At 32.2% G+C, this 25,752-nt stretch overlaps 1 protein-coding gene across 3 annotated transcripts in view; it reads right to left on the bottom strand.

Annotated features, from left to right (window-relative positions):
- LOC118196290 (uncharacterized) overlaps positions 1-25,752 on the bottom strand; it is a 208,566-nt gene that overhangs the window by 28,756 nt on the left and 154,058 nt on the right. For 2 of the 3 annotated variants that reach the window (XM_035367718.2, XM_035367713.2), the window contains one exon: positions 12,361-12,819. In XM_035367718.2, the coding sequence (XP_035223609.1) occupies positions 12,361-12,786 (426 nt within the window). In that variant the 5' untranslated portion in view covers positions 12,787-12,819. Of the gene's footprint in view, positions 1-12,360; positions 12,820-14,890; positions 15,023-25,752 lie in introns of those variants that run through there. The other variant, XM_035367726.2, reaches the window with a different exon arrangement.

Below are 25,752 nucleotides of genomic sequence, written 5' to 3'. Positions count from 1 at the left end.
TTTAAAAAATAGTAAGGGATCGTTGGCCTTTCAGATAAAGGGATAACGTAATAGTTTCATACTTGTTTATAGTACTCTTATGCGGTTTGTTTATAACATGTTTTGCGGTATTACGAGTTGTTTTATAGCACTGTTTTGTGGTTTGCGGTATTTCATTTTGCGGTGTAGAAAATTTATAACTTTGCTCAATTTGCTTTATATGGCTCCTTTCCTTACATGCCTTTCTTTTCTTCCTTCAAAGATAATAAATTAAAAGTTAAAATTGGATTCTAAGTGGTAAGCTTTAATGTTTCATCATCGCTTTATTTTTACAAACAAGAGTGGAAATGAGAAACATTTTGTGAAAAATGTATACATCATCAGAAATATAGTTTGCATAATTCGGTTATCTTAATCTTCTTACAATAGTTTTCTTTTAAAAAAGCTGTTATTGTATTCATTATCATTAGAGCTTTTAGTAACATATACAGTAAATAATAAATGTAACATGGCATAGCAAATTGAATTTTATGCGAAACTTCGTTTTACATTAGCAATAATTTTAAATGTGGTGTCCTATCAGAAGCAAGTATTAAGAATATGTCAGAAGCTAGTATCAAGAAAATATTAAAGAAGGCTTCAGTTAATCTCTTAGCAAACAGTTTTACAGTTCCAGCCTAAAACTGATTGTGCCTTATTTTTAAGTCAGTATAAAATTACAAAATATAAGAGATAGCTACCTAATAAAGGCAACAAACATCCATTCTCTTTTCTGTAATAAAATCCCTATAATAAAAAACGCATACCGGTCTTTTCAAAGAATTTTATAGGATCTATAAAAATTTGCTAAAAACCATTAAATTATTTATGATTTGTATTATTATCGCACTTCCTCGCGTATATTTCCCTCTAGCTTTACAGAGCTAAGTTCTGAAAATTTTAAAAACATTCACATAATTTTCCCCTTTCTCTGTTATACACAGTGTTTTTACCTTCCAAGGTTAGTTTATTGGTTAATTCCTATTCCCTTGATTATTTTTATTTGTATTCAGTATATTCAATTTGTGTTTGCATTTTTGTACTAACATTGCATCCTTTTATTTGCCATTTCATTTATTATTTGGAACGTGTTTTTTGAAAAGATTCTTTGTTAGGCTACGTGGACGTGACAGGTATTCTCACACTTAAGAAACGTCCCACACATGTGATTTGACCTTACTTCTCTTATTTACGTTCTTGTTCAATATAGCCTTATCTAATGCTAATGTGTTTGATCTTTCGAAATTCGAAACTTTTGTTCGATCCTTTCTCTTTCCTTCCTCCGATGCTCCTTTTAGGAATTGTGGTCAACACTCATCCATGTGAGGTACCCCTGGGCTTTACAAGATAACTCACCGGTGCGCGACGTGTCCGGCTCAGTTACCGTCAGATATCGGCTTAATATGCGTTACATATTGTAATGTTAATATTATTATGTAGAGATATTAAGAGTTTTTGGAAGCTGGAGAGATGAAAAATGAGCCACGCCTTCGCCGGGAGTCGAACCACGGACCTCTGGAATACCGGCCCAGCGTGCAGAACCACGAAGACACGCTAGGAGAGCGGGAGAAATACCTTATAACTATATATTTTCATTGAAACGTAGGTTTCTTTAAAAAATAATATTGGGATAGTTACAAGTAGTATCTCCATGACTACTTTTCATTTGTTATGTTCTTAGTGTAAAGGCGTTTTTCAGAAATTCAATTACCGGCATAAATTTTCCTCTCGATTTTCGGGTGAAAAGTTAAAAAGGGGTGGAATACGTGAGAAAATACGTTACATTTGAATTATATTAATGTCCTCAAAGAAAAACATTTTTCTGGGTCAAAACAATTTTTCTTTAACCCATCTACGTATTAGACATAAAGAGGAAATCATATACCTTATTAACAATACTATAAAATGGTAGGGTTTCCATTGCCTAAAAAGCTAGAAAATATCATTTGAGAGCTTAAGCTCAAAGTATTAGTCCCTGAATAATTGTTTCTTCATTTCTATTTTTGGATTTAAAGTTACAAGTAATCATTTCAGAAATACTAATTCAGAAGTCAAACAGCAAAAATCAGCGTTAATTTACAAAATTTTCACAGGACTAGTTTCGATGGTTTTACCGAACCATCATCTTCAGCTGCAAAACCGCAAATGAACAAGATAGGAAATAATGTTTAGATAAGATAAGAAAGCCTGGACAAGAATAAGCAAGTGGCGCCATCTGTTGGCGAAACCAGAACTAAAACATAATTTCTCTAAAAGCCGAAGGCAAATTTGGATTGGAATTAGGATCGTTAACTAGAACAGAAAGATTTTTATGAATGTGAAATGCCTCTAGAAAATCCAGTTCTCCAATGGAAGATGTTTTTTGAATAATTTTGGCAGCAGAAAAATTGAAAGTGTGATTTTCGGACCAACAATGTTGAGCAACAGAAGACTTCTGTGTTTTTAGAGAAACACACGGCTTTTAGAGAAATTATGTTTTTGTTCTGGTTTCGCCAACAGATGGCGCCACTTGCTTATTCTTGTCCAGGCTTTCTTATCTTATCTAAACATTATTTCCTATCTTGTTTATTTGCGGTTTTGCAGCTGAAGATGATGGTTCGGTAAAACCATCGAAACTAGTCCTGTGAAAATTTTGTAAATTAACGCTGATTTTTGTTGTTTGACTTCTGAATTAGTATTTATTCGGCGTGTTATTGTGTCTTAATTTCAGAAATACTTAAGTTTCTGTGGTAAAGGGGTTAAAACTATCCCCTGCATTCAATAAAAAATCATTCGAAGTGGAAAATAACACGTGTGACATGGCTCGTAATAGTTTGACAAAGCTTAAGTTCGCCCGGAACCCCACCCCTTAAATCTTGGGTCGGATAATTCTGTTTTTTGAGTAAAATTGTAATTCAAAATGGAGCGCGCCGGAGCCCCAAGATCAGCTGCGGTCTTTGCCGTATAACTAAATCTCAGTATAAGCAGAAAATTCTGTTACTAATACAATATTTCTTTTAGCATTTAGTAACAATGACATATCTGAAATTATACCATCATATCTCGCTCATATTATTCTTAAATTCCCATTCCTTTTCCTCTCGGAAGAACAAAAAAAGTAAAAATGTTTCAGCACCTCAGAAACTAATCTCCCACTTCAAAATGTTATCGTAGAATGGAAGAGGAATATCTATAGACGTTATCCATTCGGTCAAGAAGGTTTTAAATGAATTACAATACAAAGTAAATAGGGAATTTTATCTAACCACGAAGAATACTATTCGAAACCTTTTTTTTTTTTTTTTTTTTTTAAATTTCGGTGTGTCATGCTATTTTATCATTAATTCAGTATCATTCATTTCCTTTTTCATTTTATTTCATTTTTATGTCGCAATAATTTAAATTAATTAAAAAATGTTACTTATAATTTTAGGTTTCGTTTAAATTTAAATATTAATTATGTATTGCTTTATTTATTACTATATCATTTATTCGCAATTCCTGACGACATCTCACAGGGTTCTGGCGCTTCTAGTTTTAGAAATGAAGCCCTATAGTTTGATACTATTAATTAATTACATATTAACAATATTAGAAAACTATGATAATCATTTGAATGAATTAATATCACTAACATCTGTAAAACACTATATCATGATGACGCACAGATAAAACATTTTGCAGATGAGAGGGAAAAATATACTAGAAAACGAGGTAAACTTTAAATATTATTTCTATAAAAAGTCGATAATAATGAAAATAGTAATAGTTTAACAAAAGAGTGTTATTAGAATAAAATTATGATTACCATTTTTAATATTCTGCTTTTTGAATGCATGCTTGTCAACAGTACGACATAGTCTGTCTCTTACTGATATTTCTGCCATAAGATATTATCAAGCCTGAGTCTCCCACTGATATTTCTATATAAGCATGTAGAATTACTGCTAAGTCTAGAAGCTTGTGCCAGTGTCCTGCAGACCACACTAGACCGAAAGCGAATATGAAACCAAAATACATCTTAAGAAGGTTAAAAATGACCTTCTTCTTTTAATTCTTTAAATGAGCAGAAGGTACTACTTGTGCTACTGATCCTCCACTCGCGGGCGTTTAAAGTAACATAAGATGAAATTAATTTCAATTTTAGGTATGTGCGTATTTAACCAAAAATTTCATATGCAGCCGGTGTGTATTTAACCAACAAAGTATTTTTCAGTGTTATTAATTTTCATCCTTAAGGATTTTTTGCAATCTACTTTGTGTTATTTTTTATTCATAAGCCCTGAATGAAAACAACTGAATATTTACATGGCATTATAAAATTAACTAAAAAATACTGATGAACAATATATTTGTAATTTTAACAATGGCTCTTGTCGACCAATCGGAATTGTGGTTATTAACGCTGAGTGCCGTACCGAAGGGCTCAGGTTCGAATCCCGGAGAAGGCATGGATGTTTGTAAATGTATAGTGTGTGTGCGACATGGGAGCACTCTAAATATGCGACGAGCAGAAAGTTCTCGGGAGGTTGGTGGTAGGAAAAGAGGGCGTGGTGGAAGACCCACAGACCCGTCCTCGGGGTGCTCTTCTTCGAAATTGGAGGCAGAGCTTAGTAAAGTCGCCCTATTACCTACATGGCGCTCAAGGCTGTTGCCCTGGGCAGGCGCAGTCTTGCATTCCTTGCACGATGAATTTTGTGGGCTTCTTCTCATCTTACTGTCAGATAAGTGAGATAAGTCACAACAACAAAAATGGTCCAGAAAAAAGGTTGAAAGCCATTTTAGTAAAGAACACTTCTTATGTATTTCTTATTCAAATTATATAATATTGAAAATACGAAACTGTACTCAATATTTAAACACAAATTCTTTGACGTAACAAATATGCGTGCTTGTACTCTTATCCCTTTAAAAAAATAAATTTTACTTCTATTTCATTTTTCAATAATAAATTTTTATAGTAAAAAACTGCATTTTTCGCCGTGCAACAATTTTTCTGTAATTTCCTCTCTATAAAACTGAATGCAGAATCATTAGATGTTTAACCGGACCCACAAATCCGCAGGAAAGACTGCCACATTCCTCTAGCACAGCGATTCTCAGCCGGTGGTACGCAAGAGAAAAATAGGTGGTACGCAAAAGAAAACGAAGTATTGACTATAAAATTCAAAAATCTCGTGAAGAAAAAGAACAATTGCTAAAAATTTCCTGTGATCGAACTCTAACTGAAGATTTCAAAAATAACAATACATTTGGTAACTTTTGGCTGAAAAAAAAAAAAGAATTTAAAGGCGTTTTAAATAAAACTGTTAAATTTTTATTGCCTTTTCTACAACCTATTTGTGTAAATAAGTATTTTCTTCTACGTTTTATTTGAAAAAGAAATTCAGAACAAAATTAAAATTGGATCCTAATTAACGGTTAAAGTTAAGTGAAACAAGACATAAAGAAATTGATCTATCTTAAACTGGCACAAATTACACACTAAATTTTAGAATTAAAGTATTATAATTTAAATTTTGGTAATTAAAATAGTAACTAAGTTTTAATTTAACGTATTTTTATGTGTGCATGTTTAATATAGCCAATAGGTTGTGAAAATGACATAATATATTTTGTTTTAATATTTCTATTGAGAAAGTGAGAAATAATCATTGTAAAATATAGTGGTGGTACTATAATGTTTTTAAATTTTTGCTTAGATAGTACGCGTTAGTCAAAAGTTTGAGAACCGCTGCTCTAGCGTCCTCGCTTTTTTCCCCTTTCGTAATTTACGACTTGACCGCAGTCGAGCAGTATTCACTTGCATAAATTTGCTATAAAATTGGGTAGAAATTTTACCTTATTCTTATTCGCAATGCAAGTTCTGAACAACGCAGTTCGATTGTAACAGTTATTTTTTCAAAGTTACAAAGTAGCATATACGCCATATTTTGCCGAGTCCTATCAAATAATTATTAACAGGGATATTAATGCAGTATCTGAGAATCGGGCAACAAACGTAAGCAACTGTTAGCGGCGATTCGAAAAATCCCGAGCCGGAAAACACATCCTTGAGACAAGTCTTTTCTTGGAAGATCTGTAGAACTCGACGAAAATGTACTGCAAACCCTAGGGGAATAAAATCTCAGCGTAACTGTTGAGGAACTAGCAAGAGGATGAAGAAGAATATACTTTAGAATTAAAAAAAAACTTTTGCTTAATTTAAAAAAATAAAATAAGGTTGAAAAAATATTATTTATGGGATGACTCAATAGAAGGCGATGCTACAAAAGGAAGTACTGGCTTAAAAGACCTGGTAACATCACGTTTTTACTCTTGTGTCCTATATCATCCATGACAAGATTCGGAGAACCAGAGGTAGAGTTTCGTCTTGAAACTATGCGTGAAGCTAAAAAAAATCAGATGCGGACACGTAATGACATTTTTTTTTTTTTTTTTTTACAGAAACCTGGCCGAGTGTTTATTTTAACACATATACACAGTTTCGGCACCGCGGCTCAAAGTCCTAATAGCAATAGCACGCGCAAACTGCGATTTACTGTGTAGACAACTTCTTTTATTTTTTTATGCCCAAAGAAAGCAATTCCCAAGAATTTTTGTATATATAAACATGTAAATAATGTAATAAATTTTTTATTAGGGGAAATAGAGTTTAGACCAGCGTTTCCTAAATTATTGGTAGAGAATCCAAATGGGGCATCAAAGTAAAATGTTGGGTCGCGAAAATTAAATTCAGATACGTGAAATTAAAGAAATCAGATTCACGAGAAAGGCGAAAAGGTATTTAGGAGAGCATCCTAGGGGAACAAGTCCGAAGGTCTCCCAATTCTCTTCCCCTACCAGCATTCTCTCGAAAGGACGTTCGGCTCGCCGCATATTTAGATTGCAGGCATGCCGCACAGACGCTGTACATTTACAAACATCCTTGCCTTCTCCAAGATTCGAACCAGGGACCTTCGGTACGGCAGTCAGAGTCACTAACGACTATCCTGGCTTGGTGACTTAAATATTTTTCTGTCATTGACTAACACGTATTTACATGAAACAGCTTTTTAAGCCTTAATGTTTATTAAATCCAAATATCATTCAACACTGAAAAGCTGTGAAGAGGCTTTACGTTCAACAATTTCAAATATTGTTACCGACATTTAATTTGTTTAACGTTTTGTGTGTTACCTTTATTTATTAAATATCATGTTCTTTGCACTTAAACCATAAAATTCAGTTCAATAGCTATGTCGCAAAATAATTTTAAAATGAGCCTATCTTCAGAATTTCCGGTCCACAGTTCCGCGCGCAGGAGATTAAAGGTTTCTCCCTTCCCCGTAGAGTGTTGCCATTGCTTTCAAATCGTTGAGTTTGTTAATTAAAAATTCGTTAAAGTTTTACAAAATATAAAATCGATAATAAAACAGATTCCAAATTTCAAATTTGGGCTTTCAAATGCCCATATTTGCAGTAGGATTACGTCATTCAAAATTGGATGGCTCTAGGTGCAGTTGTTTTATCACAATGCAAGAAAAACATATACATTTAGACGGATTCCTCATTATTTAATTTCTTCAAATATAATGCAAGACTCTAACATTGGGTGGCAACAATTCGAAAAGTGATACACCGTTTATAAGCGATTCGAGGCAAAATCGCAAAACGAAACGGATAGTCCTTCATGGACAAAGCCTCTTTGGACTAAAAGGCACCTCCGTCTGATTAAAATTTTCTTTCAGCTATTTTTGTATTTTTGAAACTAATCCCCAAACTACTTTTCATATGTATATTGTTTACCAAAGAAATAACTTATGAAAAAATAATTATTTTAGTCCAAAGGGATTTGAATCCCGAAGACTATAGTTTCGTTTTGGCATTTTGCGTCGGACGGATAAATGTCGGTTCACTTTTCAAACTGTTGCCATAAAATGTTAGAGTCCTGCATTATATTTGAAGAAATTAAATAATGAAAATCTGCGTAAATGTATGTATATTTCTCACATTGTCATAAAATAACGGTACATAGAGTCATCGAATTTTGAATAACGTAATCCTCCAACGAATATGAGCATGTGGAAGACCAAATTTGAAGTTTGAAATTTGTTTTATGATCGATTTCCTATTTTTTAAAACTTTGACGAATTTTTGATTAACAAACTCAAGGATTTCAAAGCGAGCAATGGCAACGTTGCGCAGAAAAAACATTTTTATCTCCAGCGCGTGAGTCTCTGTATCGGAAATTCTAAAGATATGCTCGTTTTAAAACTATTTTGCGATATTGCTGTTGCACTGGATCTTATGGTTTAAGTGCGAGGAACATGATATTTAATAAAGAAAGGTAACACACAAAATGTTAAAAAACGCCCCTTTGGACGTAATTTAAAATCTGAAACATTTCAGATTTTTTTATTAATTTTTTTTACATTTTTATTCTATATTTAATATTTGGGGGTCACGGAAAAAATCTCGATAAGGGCTCCTGATTGAAAAAAATTTGAGAAGCGCTGAGTTAGACAATTTTATTTCCTTTTCAAATTTTTTGCTTTTTTTTTTTTTGTTACAAAACTTCTTTAAAAGGTTTATGAAAAAATTCTTTTCCAAGCTGTTTTAACGAATATTGTGCCTGAAGTGATCGCACAAAGACTCGATTTTTACTAATTCAAAAAACAAAAGAAACTTCGAAATGAAACTCATCGCTAAGGCAGTATTTCAAACGCGTTTAATAAATGCTTTTTGAAAATGATGCTTAAATAACATGCTGTACTTCTTTTGTTATCATATCAAGTTTTGAAGCACCAAAGTATTTTGCTATCCTCTCAGGATTAGTTTTCATGTAGCATAAAAGTAAATATTATTTAAAATCGGTGTGGAAAGACAAAGGTTAAAAAAAAGTCAATTCGCATCAGACCAAGTTTTCACAACCTTCCTTTTCTAAACATTCTCTTTTCGCCACTCTTTTTTTCTTCTATTTTCTCACCATAATGACCGTATTGTGAAATATCTTTTTTCCTTCTCTTTTATTATTATCAACGCTATTATTATCATTGCAGGGTGCATATAACCGACTAACAGTCAGGCGGTAATGCGAAAAATGAACCAAAACATAAACACTCCTCACAGATACGTGCTTGTGTTGTGCAGATAAGATCAAGGTCGTCCAGCTGCCGCACACACTACATGTTGCGATAGTCAGATACGACTCCGACATAGTCACACTTGTATAGTGAATATCTGCTGTCCTTGTTTCACGCTGGTATTCAAACCTTTGCCATAAAAAAGGGATTACTATAGAAAATGAAAGTTAGATCATTAAAATCGAATTAGATCGTTAACAATCTCCAACTGCCCTAATGCATGACAGAAGGCGCCGCTTAATATAATCCCGTTTGTCCACGGTTACTTTGATAGTATTAACCGAATAATAACATCAAGAAATAAAGAAAAAATATCTTTTAAATCAGCAGTAGAATTTAACTGATTTAATATAAATACAGAAAGAAACATACAATAAGAATTTTCACAGAATCTTAACCAGGAAAATGCAAAATGTTGTTATGTTTATTTGTTCATAGCATCTCTAAGACAATAGTTTATTTATGAACTGTTCATAATATTTCTCGAATTATTTGACCGATATTATATCCCCAGTCTTAATAGTCGGAGGGCATTCCTTATTTACTGGAAGAGAAAATGCAAAGTTTAAAATTAAGCAAAATATTTAACCAAATTTGGCGCAGATGTTTTCAAGGAATTTTTTTAAAAGAGTAAGGAAAGAATTCTGCAGAATTTTTTTTTCTCCTGAAGAAGTGGAACCTGTATATGATCGTCTTTAAAATCGATAGTTATTCAAAATCTAAGAAAAACTGAGGCTGCTTTTTTGCTTAATTTTAAATGGCTGACTAAAATCGAAAATAAGCTGTTTGGCTACATAATCCCACACATGGCGACATTTTTCTAATTGTTGGCAATTTTTCCAATCTATTTTCATCTTATTTGGCGACATTACATCATTTTATAAAATATTCGATAACTTTAACCGCATTGCTGATAACAATAACCGATATATTTTCCATGTTTTCGCATACAAACGGAAGGAAATCCGACGATTCGATAACAGTATCCGAATGATAATATTAACCGCGATCACATTAAGCGACTATTGTTCCACACAAAAACAATTATTTCAATGAAATTAACAAAAACAAAAATTACGATTTCTTATCTAGTTCTTAAGACAAAAGAAATAAGAGGAATTATACTTGAGAATTTAAAAATTACCTTAAAAGAAATATGAATTCAATTTATACTTAAATTATGAATAGTTTTGTGATAGGAAGAAATAGATGTTTACTGAAATACCTACAAGAAATATTTTTCATGCATTTATTGTTTTCACTTTGCGAATTTTACGCCCTGGCCATTTTGAACAGCTCATTTTAAATGTAAAATTTGTCATTCTGTATCTAACGTCCGGAGAAAAAATTCTTAAACTAGTACGCCTACTAGACTAAAACTGTCTAGATTACTGTACTAAAACTGTCTACATTAAAATTATCTCAGGTGTTAAATTGAAACCTGCATACCAAGATCATATAGGAATTTATTTTTAAAACTATATTTATATTTAAAAATTTTTCAAAATATATTTTCTTTATTTTTAAGTTAGTGGTAAATTTTTCGAGATGTCAGAATGAATTCAAGTTTTCGGATTGCAATTTTTTAACATTTAAAAAGTTTTCAAAAAGAAAAATTAATCCGCATTCTAATTTTATGGAACACTATTATAAAGCGATCGTACAAAGTTGTATTTTTACTACGGTACGATAATCACTCTTTAAGTTACAGCTTTAATAAAAAGTTTATGCACTTTTATTCAAGACAAAAGGTATTTATCATAACAGGCACTCTTGAAAACGGGTATTCATTAGTAAAAAAAGCGTGTTCTAAAAAATGTAAACACTTGTATCACTCTGATGTTGTTTAAATAATTTGCAAGAGTTTTGGCTAATACTTTTAAACTTGAACTTTCTGATAACGAATTTTCAACAACTAAACACTAGAACTTAATAAAATGTTTAGAACACTTCGTAATTCAAGTTTAACCACTCTGTTCTTTTCAATAAATGAAATGTCATATTATGTAATATATATTTATGTAATATAAAATCGGATATCTTATATTGATTAAATTATACATGTGGAATTGACTAAACCTTAAGAAATATGAACAGGTAGAAAGCAAAGATAAAAGCAGATCTATTTGGATAAGGTAAAAACAGAGTGGAAGACAATATAAAAGTCTTCGGAATATAAGGCTAAATTGTTTAAATTACATTAAAGTTATGACCACATATAACTTGCCTACCTATTTATCTTTGTGCAATTCTATGTCAAAGTTAAATTACAATAAAATTATGACCACATATAACTTGTCTACCTATTTATCTTTATTAAATTGGAAAAAATATCCATACGTTTAATAAAAGCTATTGAATTTTAAATAAATCAGAAAAAAAAAACAAATAAGATATGGATAAATAAATGAAAAAAAATTATTCATTCAGATATGCCTTATCCATTGTACTTTTTAATAATACAATCAGACATATCTGGCTGCACAGCTGATAGTTTTAGATTTTTCAGTTATTCAAGCTTCGAAGAAAGTCAGTTTTTAAGCATTACAACTCCAGTGTGATCATAATGGTTATCGTGATAAAAACTGTATATCTTATTTCGACAAAAAAATAACTTATTTACAATGGCTTTCCCTAAATGAAACAATTTAGCGAAAAATCAAAGAAAAATAACAGTTAAAAACAGTCGGGGCATACCGATTTTACGTTAATACACCAATTATTATAATTTGAATCTTTAACTTCTCCTTTCCGTAGTCCTCACTTGAATACAAATAAGTTGTTGGATACTAAGCCGAGGACATGAATGTTTCAGAGACACAGCTCATAGCAGTCTCACCTTGCAGTTACATACCATTGTCAGTTCTGCCAAAATTTTATTCCGGCTTTAGCATCTTGCTAGTCGACGTTTAAAATACGCGCCTTTAATTATCTTGAGTCACCTTAAAGTAGTCTATTTTGTGTGTAGTCTAAGACTACGTTACCTACATTGAAATTAACTTATTTTTACGTTATATTAAACGCCCGCAAGTAGAAGAGGTTCATCTGTAGCACAAATGGTGCCTTCTGTTAATTTAGGTGTTAAATGTTGTTTTTATCTTGTCCATGTATGTTTTCCAAAGCCTACTCCGAAGAGAGGTTAGAATTCTAATTTCCACCCACCAGGCCCTTCAGTACCGTAGAAATATAATTAGATAAGAACTATATTTATATAGAAAAGAACTATAATTTTTCCTACCTCTTCACGTTGCGGTGGTTTATATTCTGGTCGGATATTGTCTAATCCATGCACCATTCTTCTGGACTGAATAGTCAGCTTCAGTCCTTCCTTGATTAGCTTGGACCTCGTAGCCTGGACCCTAGATACATCTACTGGATATGAAGGTGGGGAAGACGTGGAATGATATTCTTCTGGCGATGTCAAATCTCCAAAAGACCCGCTCGATATTTCGGACGGACAAGGTCCACCAGTAAGACTTATGATTCCAGAAATGACATCTGGAGTAGGTGGTGCTGAGCTTTGGCAGTCGGGGTCCGAGTCAAAGGAAAGAGGTTGTACTGGTGGAGGATTATCCCTCACGGATGGAAAATAGATGGGTTCCAAGATGCTTGTGAATTGTGGAACATAGTCCGTTGGGGAACAGGGCCCGTTGGATCCGAACATGTTGAATCATAGAAACGGAAGGGTCGGTGCTGCCTGAAAGAAAGATGATTCAGAATTACATAACAATATATAGCATATAAAAAGGAATAAAATACTCTTGAATACACGAATATTGCAAAAAATTTTAATCAATGCTTGTGTGACAAAGTTTTTATAACACGTAAGTGAAAGTACATGCATTTATCCTTCTTAGAACACGGTTTCGCTCTTACACGATAAGCAAATTGTGAAAGCCCTCGTGCAGCATGGTAACATGGTTTCATTCTAGCACGTTATTAAATTATACCTAAACCTTGTTATAACTCTTAGAACTCTCTTATAACTTCTATGTATGTACATATTTCGATAGCATGATTTTTATTTAAAATTTATTTGTGAAAATAATTTACGTACTATACCATGGCGTTATACTACACAATAACAACTTATTTATTTATACACACAGCAATAAAATAAATTATGGGAGTACTCGCATTCTCTTACATTGAAATTCTTTTAAAATCGGTTCATGCTTCATTTACACAGTACGTACGTGTATCTTGTGCTCCAAGTGTTTATCACGCAGATTGTATACATTACACAATTTTTGATTTTATAAATCAAATTTTTTTGACAACTTTTTGGGTATTTGTTCCTAATTAGTCCTGCCATTTTTAGAAACATTAGAGAGAAATTTATTTATAAAATTAAATAAATTTATTAGCATTAGCGAAATTATATTACAATCTCAAATTGTATCTGAAATCTGAAAGTAAGCAAAGAACTTTTAAAAGAAAAAAATTCTTAAAACATTCCTTTGGAAAGGAAAATACAAATTTTCAGTCATTTTTTAAAAGGAGAAAAGGCATATACAAAAAAGTCTAAATTTAAATGAGGTAACTGTGAGAATCATTAAGAAATATATTTTGTTTTTAAAAGTTTTAGAAACGCATCCTTCTGTTAACTATTGATTTTTAAACTCGAAAATTAATACAAGACGTTATTTTGTAAGAATCTATCTACTGTGTTATAGGAGGATGCTTGTATATATAGGTAACATGATTCAAGACATCATTAAATATATAAACGTGGATAACATTAAATTAATGGTGAATTAGCTGTAATAATCAATTCATAAGGAAATTAATAGTTATTAATGATTCGAAAATTAACACTGATAATAAGAAAAATGTGCTAGTTGCAAATTTTGAACTATAAGAAAAAAAAACTAAATATGAAGAAGTTTTAATCGAGTCACTACGCATACTTTTATTTTGCTACATTTTCGGAAGAAAATTCCCCAAAAGAGGGGAAAAAGACCCGTTATTGATTTTAATACATTTTGAAGAACTTTAAAGAAAAAAATATACATTATTATACTTAAAACTTTTAAAGCAGTTTTAAGTATAATGTCAATTTACATATGAGTGCGTCTCCGTGTAACTGCATATAACATAATTTAAAGTTCCAAAATCTTGAAATTTTGTGCTGTCATTAAAATGTTAGTTAAATTTAATTATGCTTTAAAGGAAATATTCATTTTCTAGCAACAAGTAAACGGCTGAAGTAATTCGCTCTAAGCATTATAAGAGCTATGATTAGACGGCGAAACTTTACCTTTTAGACCAACAAATATATTACAATCAACAATGTTTAGACCAATAAGTATAGCTATTTCTGAATTTATTTCATAAATAATTTAAAACCCAATCCACTTTCCAAAGCTAGAACTATTTTTTTTACCATTTCATTTTTACATATTTTCGGTAATATAGGGATCAAAAGTCACAGTAAAAACAAATTGATTATAATTCACAGCTATCAATTGAGATGTGTAAAAAAGAAATTAATAAAAAGTTACATTATTTTAAAAGAAAGCAATTTTCAGCAACTTTTTAAAACCTTAATCAAAGATTAAAAACCAAACATAACAAAATACATACAAAGGAAAATTTTAAGGGCTATGGAAAGTGAGTTTTGGCTAGAATATATTCTTAATGAAAATTAATTAAAGAAATCATTCAATAATGTGTTTAAAAATATTTGCATTTGATATGCGGAAGGATAAGCGAACAATTATTGTTCAAGCCGGTTCATAAAATAAAATACTTAAACTAAACCTTACCTATATATATAATAAACTAGTTTTTAAATTGAAGAGGTAAGTATTTCCTCGGCCTTAAAATTAGGTGATCAAACCCGAAGTAAGCCCAATGCCCTCGAAACCGCAACATTTCTCTAATCGAAATGTGTCATCTAAACAGATAATATTAATCATATTATCTCGATTATGCATTTAGATTAAAAACTGTGCGAGTATGAGTATTGCAAGATATCAAAATATTTGACACTACGAATTCCATACTGAATAAAGATCGAGATAATGACAGTACAGTTTTGTCGGGATATCTTATGCAAGAACCCTATCACTATCATATTGCGTTGGATTGCGTATTAGCAAATTCAGCATGTATTCACGGGAATTGTTTACGTTTCCAGCGACAAATTAAAGATCACTAAGCCAAAATTAAGTACATAAAATAGGTAGATCAAATAACGAAAACTTTCATTTTAAAATTTAGTTGTCTTTAAAAATTCTCCATATTTAATTATGCCTCTATAGCTTTAAAATCAATATCCTATTTTTAGTAGTTTAATAAATAAAGCGCCAAAATACTTTCGAAGCAGAATAACATAACTCCTTGACAGATCAAAGGCTTGAGTTTGACTTCCTCGAAATGCTCAGAAATTTCACTAAAATGACTAAAGCTAAATTTGAATCGAGATAATTTCATGATTTTAAAGCTCAGGGTTGGTTTGCTTCCCTTTCAACTCTTCTTTCTAACGTGTTGTATCAACCCCCCTCCCAGAGTTAGGTTTAAAATAAGTAAGCGAATTCTTTTTTAACAACCATCCTGAAAGTTAGCAGTATTTCTAAATAAATTCCAGTACGACCATTTCTTTAATAATACAAACCGCCCCGTGGTAGACCAAAGTTATCTGGTCGTCTTAGAGAGAGGGGCCACTGTATTTTTGTGACATTTAGCAACTAATAATAATGAATACGCGTGAGAAATTTTAATTTCACTTTGTATCACATATGCATGTTAAGACACGTATGTACGAACAGAATAAAGGACTCTTTTTTTTTTTTTTCTTTTTCCAAAACGGATTGTAAAACGGAGTTAAAATGGATTCAAAAGGTATGTATGTATGTATCTCGCGTAACTAAAAAACGATTAGCCGTAGAACGTTGAAAGTTTGTATGTGAGACTGCTATAACATCTAGCTGTGCGTCTCCTTTTTTTTTAATTGCTATCGGCAGCACCAAATATATTTTTATAACCACCACCTTTACCTGGCTTAAAAATCAGTATTCGGTCTTTATTTTCGTAGTCATTGGTCGTCGTCATTTTCTTCTAATTACAGAAGTGTTTTAAATGGCAAAAATATTCATGTTTTGGCAATGTTAAATTAAAAAAAAAATTTCGACAAATAGCGAAATCTAACTTTTAATACTGTCTACCGGTTCCTATACTTATATTGTGAAAGACTGATACTCGTTATGAAAAAAAAAAAAAAAAAAAAGAAAAAAAAGAAAAAAAAAAAAAAAACTTATAAAAAATTTGACTTCAGTATATAAAAAAATTAAAAACAGTTTTATTTTAATTAATTTAATTTGACCAGGATATTTTATTTCAAAATTTGCAATTTTTATGTCATTCACAACCTGCCTTGAGGAATAGGTTAATAAATTTAGAATAATTATAAACAATAAGTTTATATGAAGGGCAGAAAAAAAATATGTGTAATGAAATAGGCCGTAAAAGGAAACCATGTGATGTCCACATCAATTTTTTATTAGAAATGGACAGTGCAGAAAAGCCGTTGCGTGGTACAGAAGGATCTTTATCCGGATAATCCTGAATATTTTGTATTTTAATGTCCAGCAAGATCACATGAGCGGGAAGTAAAAGCACCAGTGCAACTTCACAAACACTTTTAATCAAAAGAATTTTCTTTCGTCTTCATTATATGGTAAGTATTAGCTTTATATTATTTCATTTCAAACTTGTTTTCGAACTTGTTTTTTGAAAGTTCAAAATCTAAAATTATTACTAGATATTACAGGTACAATCATAATAGATGGAAATTAGAGATGTTCAATTTGTCATTCGGTACGTCTAAACTGTAGATGCTGGATAAATATCTGAGCAAATACGAGTTACAAAAGGATTTCCAGTGGCAAATGAAGTTCATATAAGAGAATATAACTGTTATTAATGCGTATAAATCAAAAAAGAAATACTTATTTTAACATGAAATGTTACAAAATGAATCTTAATGTTATATTTATATATTTAACATTACCAGGGATGGTCAGAGACCTAACATATAGCCTTTCAGTGTGCAGTTATCCTGGCAGATGTCAACTACTGTCTGCTCCACCTCCATAAGGACTGCGTTTAATTCAAAATGTATTTTAATGTATATGAAATGCAAGTTATTGCAATTTAACCCGCTTTTAATCATGGTAATAAATGATATTTTAATTTTGAAATTATCAGCTAAAAATAATTTTGCCGCCCAGGCGGGAAAGTGGCTAGCGACACTACTTCCATACCAAAGGACCCGGGTTCGAATCCCGGAGAAAGCATGGATTTTTGTAAATGTACAGTGTCTGTACAGCATGGGAGCACTCAAAATAGACGGCGAGCCGAAAGTCCTCTTGAGAGGTTGATGGTCGGGGAAGAGAGGTGCAAGACCCTTGGACCCCTCCCCCAGGTGCTTACCTCAAAACAGGAGTGGAACAGAGCATAAAGTCAGACTGTCACCTTTACGGTGCTCAAGGTTCTCGCCAATGACAGACGCAGTCTTGCATTCCTTGGCACGATAATTACTCGCGGGCTTGTTTTGATTACACCAGACAAGTGAGATTAGTAAAAACAACAACAACAAAAAGTAATTTTAGCGTTTGGAAAATAAAGAACATCATTTCAGAAAGCAGGTATGTAAAATGTGCTGTTTTCCCGTAAGCTAAAAAAAAAAAAAAAAATTACTAATAATTTAGAAAAATGAATTAACAACTGAAATTTTTCATATTTCAAATGTAAAAGTCTTTTCGCGTACGAACTAAAACGCATAATGTTACGTAAGATAAAAAATAAACAAAGAACTAATATAAGTGATTATAAGTGAATAACAGCCACAGTAATTGTCATAATTCGTGCTTAATCAAATTTGCGATATTCAGTTCTAATAAGATTTGATCAAACAAAACTTGTTTTAATTTCGATAACTCTTCTTTCATATTGATGATTAGGTTAGGCCTCAGCCTTCTATTTGCAACTAATATGCGTGGAACAATTACTGCCCTTTATAAAAAGTAAATACGAGCAAAGCGCGCCAACAATTTTGTGCGTGGGTGTAGAAAATATGCCGTAAGACTAGAGATTCCAGTCAACTCCATTAAATGCCAGGACGAATACTTTAGTAAAGATTCATAAATTTTCTCTTCTTTTGGCGACCGGTCATTGGTCACGTGAAAAGCTTGCCCGATTGAAAATCTAATACCAAGGCTGCAGAATCCGCCATAGCTGGTCACCCAAAACAGCTAGAAGTGGGCAAACATTTTCTCGAATATGAATAAAAATGGTTTAATTAATATTAAATGTTTTTCATTGTAACAAAATTTTAAATTTGCATTTAATTGAAAATAAATTTAAAGTTTATTTTTACTATTTATTAGTCCAAAGGAGCTTTGTCCCTGAAGGACTACTGTTTTCGTTTTGCGATTTTGCGTTGAATCACTATAAATGTCTGTTTCACTTTGCAAACTGTTGCCACCAAATGTTAAGAGTCCTGCATTATATTTGAAGAAATTAAATAATGAAAAATCTGTATAAATGTATGTATATTTCTCGCATCGTGATAAAAAACAACGGTACATAGAGCCATCGAATTTTGAATGATATAATCCTCCTACGAATACGGGCATGTGGAAAACCAAATTTAAAATTTGGAATTTGTTTTATTATCGATTTCGTATTTTGTAAAACTTTAACGAATTTTTGATTAACAAACTCAAGGATTTCAAAGCGAGTAATGGCAACACTCTACGGGGATTAAAAAAAAAAAACCTTTTTATTTCCAGCGCGTGGAACTGTGTATCGGAAATTCTAAGGATATGCTCATTTTAAAATTATTTTGCGACATTGCTATTGAACTGAATTTTATCGTTTAAGTGCAAAGAACATGATATTTAATAAATAAAGGTAACCCACAAAAGTTAAAAAAACGCCCCTTTGAACGTAATTTAAAATCTGAAACCTTTCAGTTTTTTTTTATTATTTATTTATTTAAATATTTTTAGCTTAAAGCGTTAGCGCAAATGCTTCCGAAACGTGTATATATGTGCAAATGAAAAAAACGCCGCTGGGCCGTAATGTAAAGTTTGAAAGCTTTCAGAACTTTTTTGCCCTAAGGAACAATTTGCCCAGAAAGGCTATCAATTTCTTTTTGGCATTTTGCTTTGGTTCACTGTAAACAGTGTTACGCTTTCCAAATTGTTGCCACCAAATATTACAGACCTGCATTATATTTAAAGAAATTAAAAAATGACGTATCTGCCTGAATGCATGTATGTTTCTCGCAATGTGAAAAAACAACGGCACCTACAGACATCAAATTTTGAATAATTTAGTCCTCCACTCGAATACGGGCATCTGGGAGCTCAGATTTGGAATTTGTTTTATTATCTATTCCATATTTTGTAAAACTTTACGAATTTTTGATTCACAAATTCATCGATATTAAAACAAGCAATTGCGGCACTGTACGAAAAAATATTTTTATCTCCAGCGCGCGAGACTGTGTATCGGAAATTCTAAAGATATTCTCTTTTTAAATTATTTTGAGATATTGCTGTTGAAATGAATTTTGTGGTTTAAATGCGAAGAACATGATACTTAATAAATAATGGTAACACACAAAACATTAAAAAAAGCCCTTTTAGGCGTAATATAAAACCTGAAAATTTAAAAATTATTTTATTTTATTTTATTCATTTATTTTTTGTTTGTTATATTGCTGCTGAATTGAATTTTATTGTTTAAGTGCGAAGAACATGCTATTTAATAAATAAAAGTAACACACAAAACTTTAAAACAGTGCCCCTTTGGGTGTAATATAAAATCTGAAAGCTTTCATACACATATATATATATATTAATTATTATTATTAGTTTGAATATATCCGAGGTGAGATTTACTGAGAGGTAGCAAACGTGGTTTTTGTCTTCTGGCCATTTGGGTGGACAAATATGGCGGCAATAAGAATTTAGTATTTCCGGAGTTCAGCGCTGAAAACGAAAATTCTTTTACATTAAAGATGAGTTTCGCGATCTCTCACCTCGCAGCGGTTAATTTTGTCAAAATGAAAGACTATCGGACGAGCTTTAAAATATTACTCTTCACTCTCTGTGCTGTATTCTTTCAGAATAAACGCCGGAGATGAATAGATTAAGCGATTTAGCACCTGATAAGTAAATGTCATAACGTGAGTTGAAATTCTACAAACTGGCAATAGGTAAGGAAGTACGAGTGCACGATCCTTTTCACCTTTGCTTCGAATATTCTAAATCGCAACACGATGTAAATACAGAGGCGGATCACCTGATAACAGAAAAACATATTTAACCGATTTTATCGAAAGAGGTTTACACTTGTTTGGAAGCTGTATAGAAATGCAGGGAAAATCAGAAATTGGTGTGAATGATGAATTATTGTAAAATAAGACACCTTTTGAACAAGAAGAATGATTTAGCTTTAGAGCTCCATGTGCATTTCTGACTCACAGATTATATAAGCCAGTGCTCTCAAGCTCAAATTCCATGCGGGCCGAATTCACGTACTAAAAACAGACGACAGGATAGCGGCAGTTTGCCCAGAAGGACTATTATTAATTTCGCTTTGGCATTTTGCGTTGACTTACTACTAGCGTTGTTTCACTTTTCAAATTGTTGCCACCAAATATTATCGCCCTGTATTATAGTTAAAAAAAATTAAATAATGAAGAAGATGCGTAAATGTATATAATTTTCTCGCACTATGATAAAACAACGGTACCTAGAGCCATCAAATTCTGAATAATGTAATCCTTCTGCGAATATGGACATCTGGAAGACAAAATTTGAAATTTGGAATTTGCCTTATTATCGATTCATATTTTGTAAAACTTTAACGAATTTTTGATTAACAAACGCAAGAACTTCAAAGCGTGCAATGGCAACATTATACAGAAAAAAAATTTTCTCCCCAGCGCGCGAGAATGTGTATCGGAATGCCCCATTTTAAAATTATTTTGCAATATTGCTCTTGAACTGAATTTTATGGTTTAAGTGCGAAGAACGTGATATTTAATAAATAAAGGTAACGTATAAAATGTTAAAAAAAAACGCCCCTTTGGACGTAATTTAAAATCTCAAATTTTTCAGATTTTTTTTAATAAAATGAAAAATTTTATTAGCAAAACAAAAATACTTAAATAAATATTTAAATTTATCTTATAAACATTTATCCAACTTAAATTTATCTTATAAATATTTATCCAACTTAAATTTATCTTATAAACATTTATCCAACTTAAATTTATCTTATAAATATTTATCCAATCAGGCATAAACAATAAAAATAGTAATACGAAAAGAAAAAAAAATCAAATTTATATTAATTTTTTTATCTGAGAACGACAGATTTTTTTTATTACCTGCAAGACATTTTTATTGATTAAACTTTTAATTCAAACAGCTAAATATGAAATTCTCATACTACATTTATTTTAAATAATTATAATACGTTTAATTAATCATTAAGAAACTTCTTTAAAAATACAAAATCATAAAACTTTTTAAGCTTTCACAGAAACTACATGTAGACATGTATCTCTGTCTCTCTCTAAATAAATAAATATATATCAGAAGAGTGAAATTAAATATTCAATTTTTATTTCAATTGACATTTGTGGCCAGAATTCATTGAGCACTCTAATCCTGCTTATTTCCAGAATATTTACATTTTTGAAAATATTGCGATAGGAAGAAAGCAGCGCGGAAACAGAGGTAGATGCAAAAGTGCGCAAATATCCAATATGGAGGTGCACCAAGAGAAGGTTTTGGCTTAGGTTGCTTACTACGAGAAACGCTTCAGTTTTCAAAATTTTCAGTTCAGGTTCTGAATTAGCTACGTTATCAGCGTTACGCAAGCCATGTGACATAGACGATCTAGAAATGACGCAGCCCAGAAAAGTTATAACTATTTTTTAGAATACAGACAGGAATTATTCAAAATGAGAAATTAAGAGGCTATTTGATAAATTAAATTATAAAACCGATTTACATAAGAGACTAAAGACTGAAGGAAAGGCATTTATCAAGTCCAAGAAAACACATTAATGCGTCAAAAAAATAATAAAAAAAAAATTGCAACTAAAATTGTTTGGACAAAAAGTGCAAACACGCATTTCCGCTTCTATATCTTTAATTTCTCAAGAAATGATCCTATCTTAACTTTTCTTAGGCTTGGCCTCGTAGGCGGATTAAAACACGATACCATTATCACTTCAACTTGAACATCTTTTAATATCCGGCAATTCCATACACAATCTGATAAGATCTCAAAGAAAGAACGTATTCCCCCCCTTCCCCCCACTCGCATTCGCTTTCCGTATGGAAATTCATTATCATTTTTAGAGTGGTGGTGGCTTAATGCTTTTTTGGCCGGGAGGTCGTTATATTTAACACTGCTTGGCTAAACCCCTTCTGACGCATATTTCCGTGGCACACTGACCTCCTTTCTAGCGCCTGTTTTGTGTATTGATTCCGGCCTTTTGTTCTCAATGAGCTGATGAAAATTATGCAGTAGAAAGTACTCATTTCCAAACAGTTTAGCATTTAGAGGTTGATTTCAATAATAGTTTGCTTCCATCTCCCATTAAGCGGTAGTTGGGGCAAAGCCACGCATTTTATAATTTCAATGAAAATTCTGCTCACTGGAACCGTATCGAGCAAATCTTGGTAGCGAATATGATACCAGAAAACTCAGGTGTAACCTTCAGCTTATTATGATGCTATAGACAGGATATTGCAAAGCACTTATTTGGATTTCAATCTTGAGGTCGCAGACGTTGAAGTAAACATATAAACAAATACCGTATTATCCTCGCGTATTTTTCCCTCTAGGTTTTTCCTAGGTTATGAAAATTAAAAAAAAATATTCGCATAATTCCCCACCCCTTCCTCTATTGTGCATGGTTTTTCTCTCTAAGGGCTAGTTTTCTAGTAAATTACATTCCCTTTATTATTTTTATTTTTATTCAGTGTATTCCATTTCTCATTAAATTTATATTTGCATTTTTGTATTTGCATTGCATTCATTTTATTTTCCATTGAATTTATTATTTGAAACTTTAGTACTTTAGTAGAGTCTTTAGGAATTCTTGATGAAGGAGACATGAAAAATCTGCATTGCCTTCGCCTCGGAATTCGTACCCTGAACCTCTAGAATACGCGTCGAGTGTGCTTCCAAGTACACCACGAAGTCATGCAGAAAGGAGGGAGAAAACACATTATATACACCCCCTTTTAAAGGGCGACGTGAAATTAGAGGACCCAATCCCCAAATCCTGATAGTGACGAATTATCAACCACCACCTTATAGTTCGGGCGCCAGCTGTAGAGTCATTAGCATTTTTTGATGCAAGAGACATGAAAAGTTTGAAATGCGCTCGTCGGGACTCGAATTCTGTACCCCTAGAATACGCGTCGAGTATGCTTCCAATTACACCACGAAGACATGCGGAAAGGAAAGAAAAAATACATTATAACTTATTTTGTGCAAATGTTTCGTTAATCTACTCGAACGTGGCAGTTTCACACATTTAAGAAAATTTCCAACCATGAGATTTCACCTTACCTCTATTATTTACGTTTCAGCTCTCTGTAGCCTTATCTACTGCTGATAGTTCAATCTTTCAAAATGCAGGGCTAATAAACAGCACTTTGAGGGCAACGCTACCGACACGAAACGTCTTGCGGAGCATACCGGATATCAGCGACTGCACTGGATTCGTCACCTGCCCTACTGACCAGAGCTAGACAGTGAGAAAGCTTAGTTCTTTTAGCTCTTAGATTCAGAGAAAAAAGTTATTTTTGCTTGAAATTTATAACTGGGGATACTTTTAATTTAAATTTGCATTTAAAAAGTGTTTGTAACGAGAAGCTATTAAAAAAATGGTGTCCTAAGCCGTTGCTGTCTGCAGTAATACGTGCGTATTATTACACAAAACAAACAAACGTGATATTTAATCGGTTTCTATACAGAAACATTCAGTTAACGAAAAAATAGCTCTAAGTGTCGAAAAGTAGATATCGCCAACACAAAGCATGTTAGAATATGCAACAATCAGTTCAATGTATTCGATTATGAGGATGGTATGAAAAATAGATTGCTAAGATTGTCGACAAAAACAGTGCTATCTCCAGCTGTTACTATACCTGACTTGGTTATTTTTAAGAATACACCAAGGCAGGAAAGACAATAGAAAGAAAAAAGCATTTCATGGAATTCAAAACTCTTAAAAGGCATATCTGGAACTACAAAATGATAACAATAGCAATGAGGAATTGAGTGATTGTATTCCAACATCCAAAACAACGTGAATGATTTAATGATAAAATTATCAGCTCTTCCGAAAAACGCTCTCGTTTCTCACACTGAGAGAAAACAGCATTTAAACACTATTTCCCAACAATAAATTAAATAATAAAAAATTTAAAAAAAGAGAGCTTTCAGATTTTGCATTATGTCCAAAGAGGCATTTTTTTAACGTTTTGTGCGTCACCTTAATTTATTAAACATCATGTTCTTCGCACTTGAACCATAAAATCTAACTCAACAGCAACATCGCAAAATAGTTTTAAAAGAGCCCATCTGTCCGATACACAGTCTTGAGCGCTGGAGATAGAAAAAAAAAATTTTTTTCGTACAGTGTTGCCATTGCTCGCTTTGAAATCGTTGAGTTTCTTAATCAAAAACTCATGCTTTACAAAATACGAAGTAGATAATAAAACAAATTCCAAATTTGGGCTTCCAGATGCCCATATTTGGGTGGAGACGCACGTTATTCAAAATTGGATGGCTCTAGGTACCGTTGTTTTATCACAATGCGAGAAACATGCATGCATTTATTTATGCAGATTTTTCATTATTTAATTTCTTTAAATATAATGCAGGGCTCTAATATTTGGTGGCAACATTTTGAAAAGTGAAATGCCGTTTATAATGAACCAACACAAAATGCCAAAACGAAATTAATAGCTCTTCTGGGCAATTGCCCCTTCGGACTAAAAATGTCGTTATTAGTGACTTACCTGCAAGTTTTACGCAAAAGTTCATTTATGAATAGTTTGTAATGTTTCTGGAAATTATTTGACCGATGTTGTATCGCTAATCTTAATATCTGGAGGGCATTCCTTATATCAGCATTTATAGGGAATTCACCAATTGCATCTTTACGTTCTTCGGAAAGTTTATTACATGATAAGCTTGAATTTGTTTCAGAAATTCCCTAACAGATATATTTTTCACCTTCTTCTGTCGAATGAAGATATACCTGTGTGTGATCTTTCTAAAAGTGAAAAGAGTTATTAAAATTTTCGCTTAACTAAACAAAACGCTGCTTTTTTGGCTAATTTTAAATGGTTGACTAAAATCAAACCCAAGCTGACTTAATATCTTACTTCGTGACATTCTTCAGACTTCTGGAAATTTTTAAAATTTATTTTGACCTCATATGGAGAGTTTACTTATGTTTGAAAAATTCATTCTATAGCATTTTGATGACATTAACCGAATTGTTGATCGCAATAAGCGATGCATTCCTATGTTTTCGTAAACAAATGCGGCGAGACTTCGGCAACTCGATAACAAT

This window comes from Stegodyphus dumicola, chromosome 12 (genome assembly GCF_044657685.1).
Source record: "Stegodyphus dumicola isolate Sdum_Otavi_A_Nest chromosome 12, ASM4465768v1".
NCBI lineage: Eukaryota > Metazoa > Arthropoda > Arachnida > Araneae > Eresidae > Stegodyphus > Stegodyphus dumicola.
The sequence above is the reverse complement of the archived record's forward strand: the minus strand, read 5'-3'. Positions and strand labels throughout refer to the sequence as shown.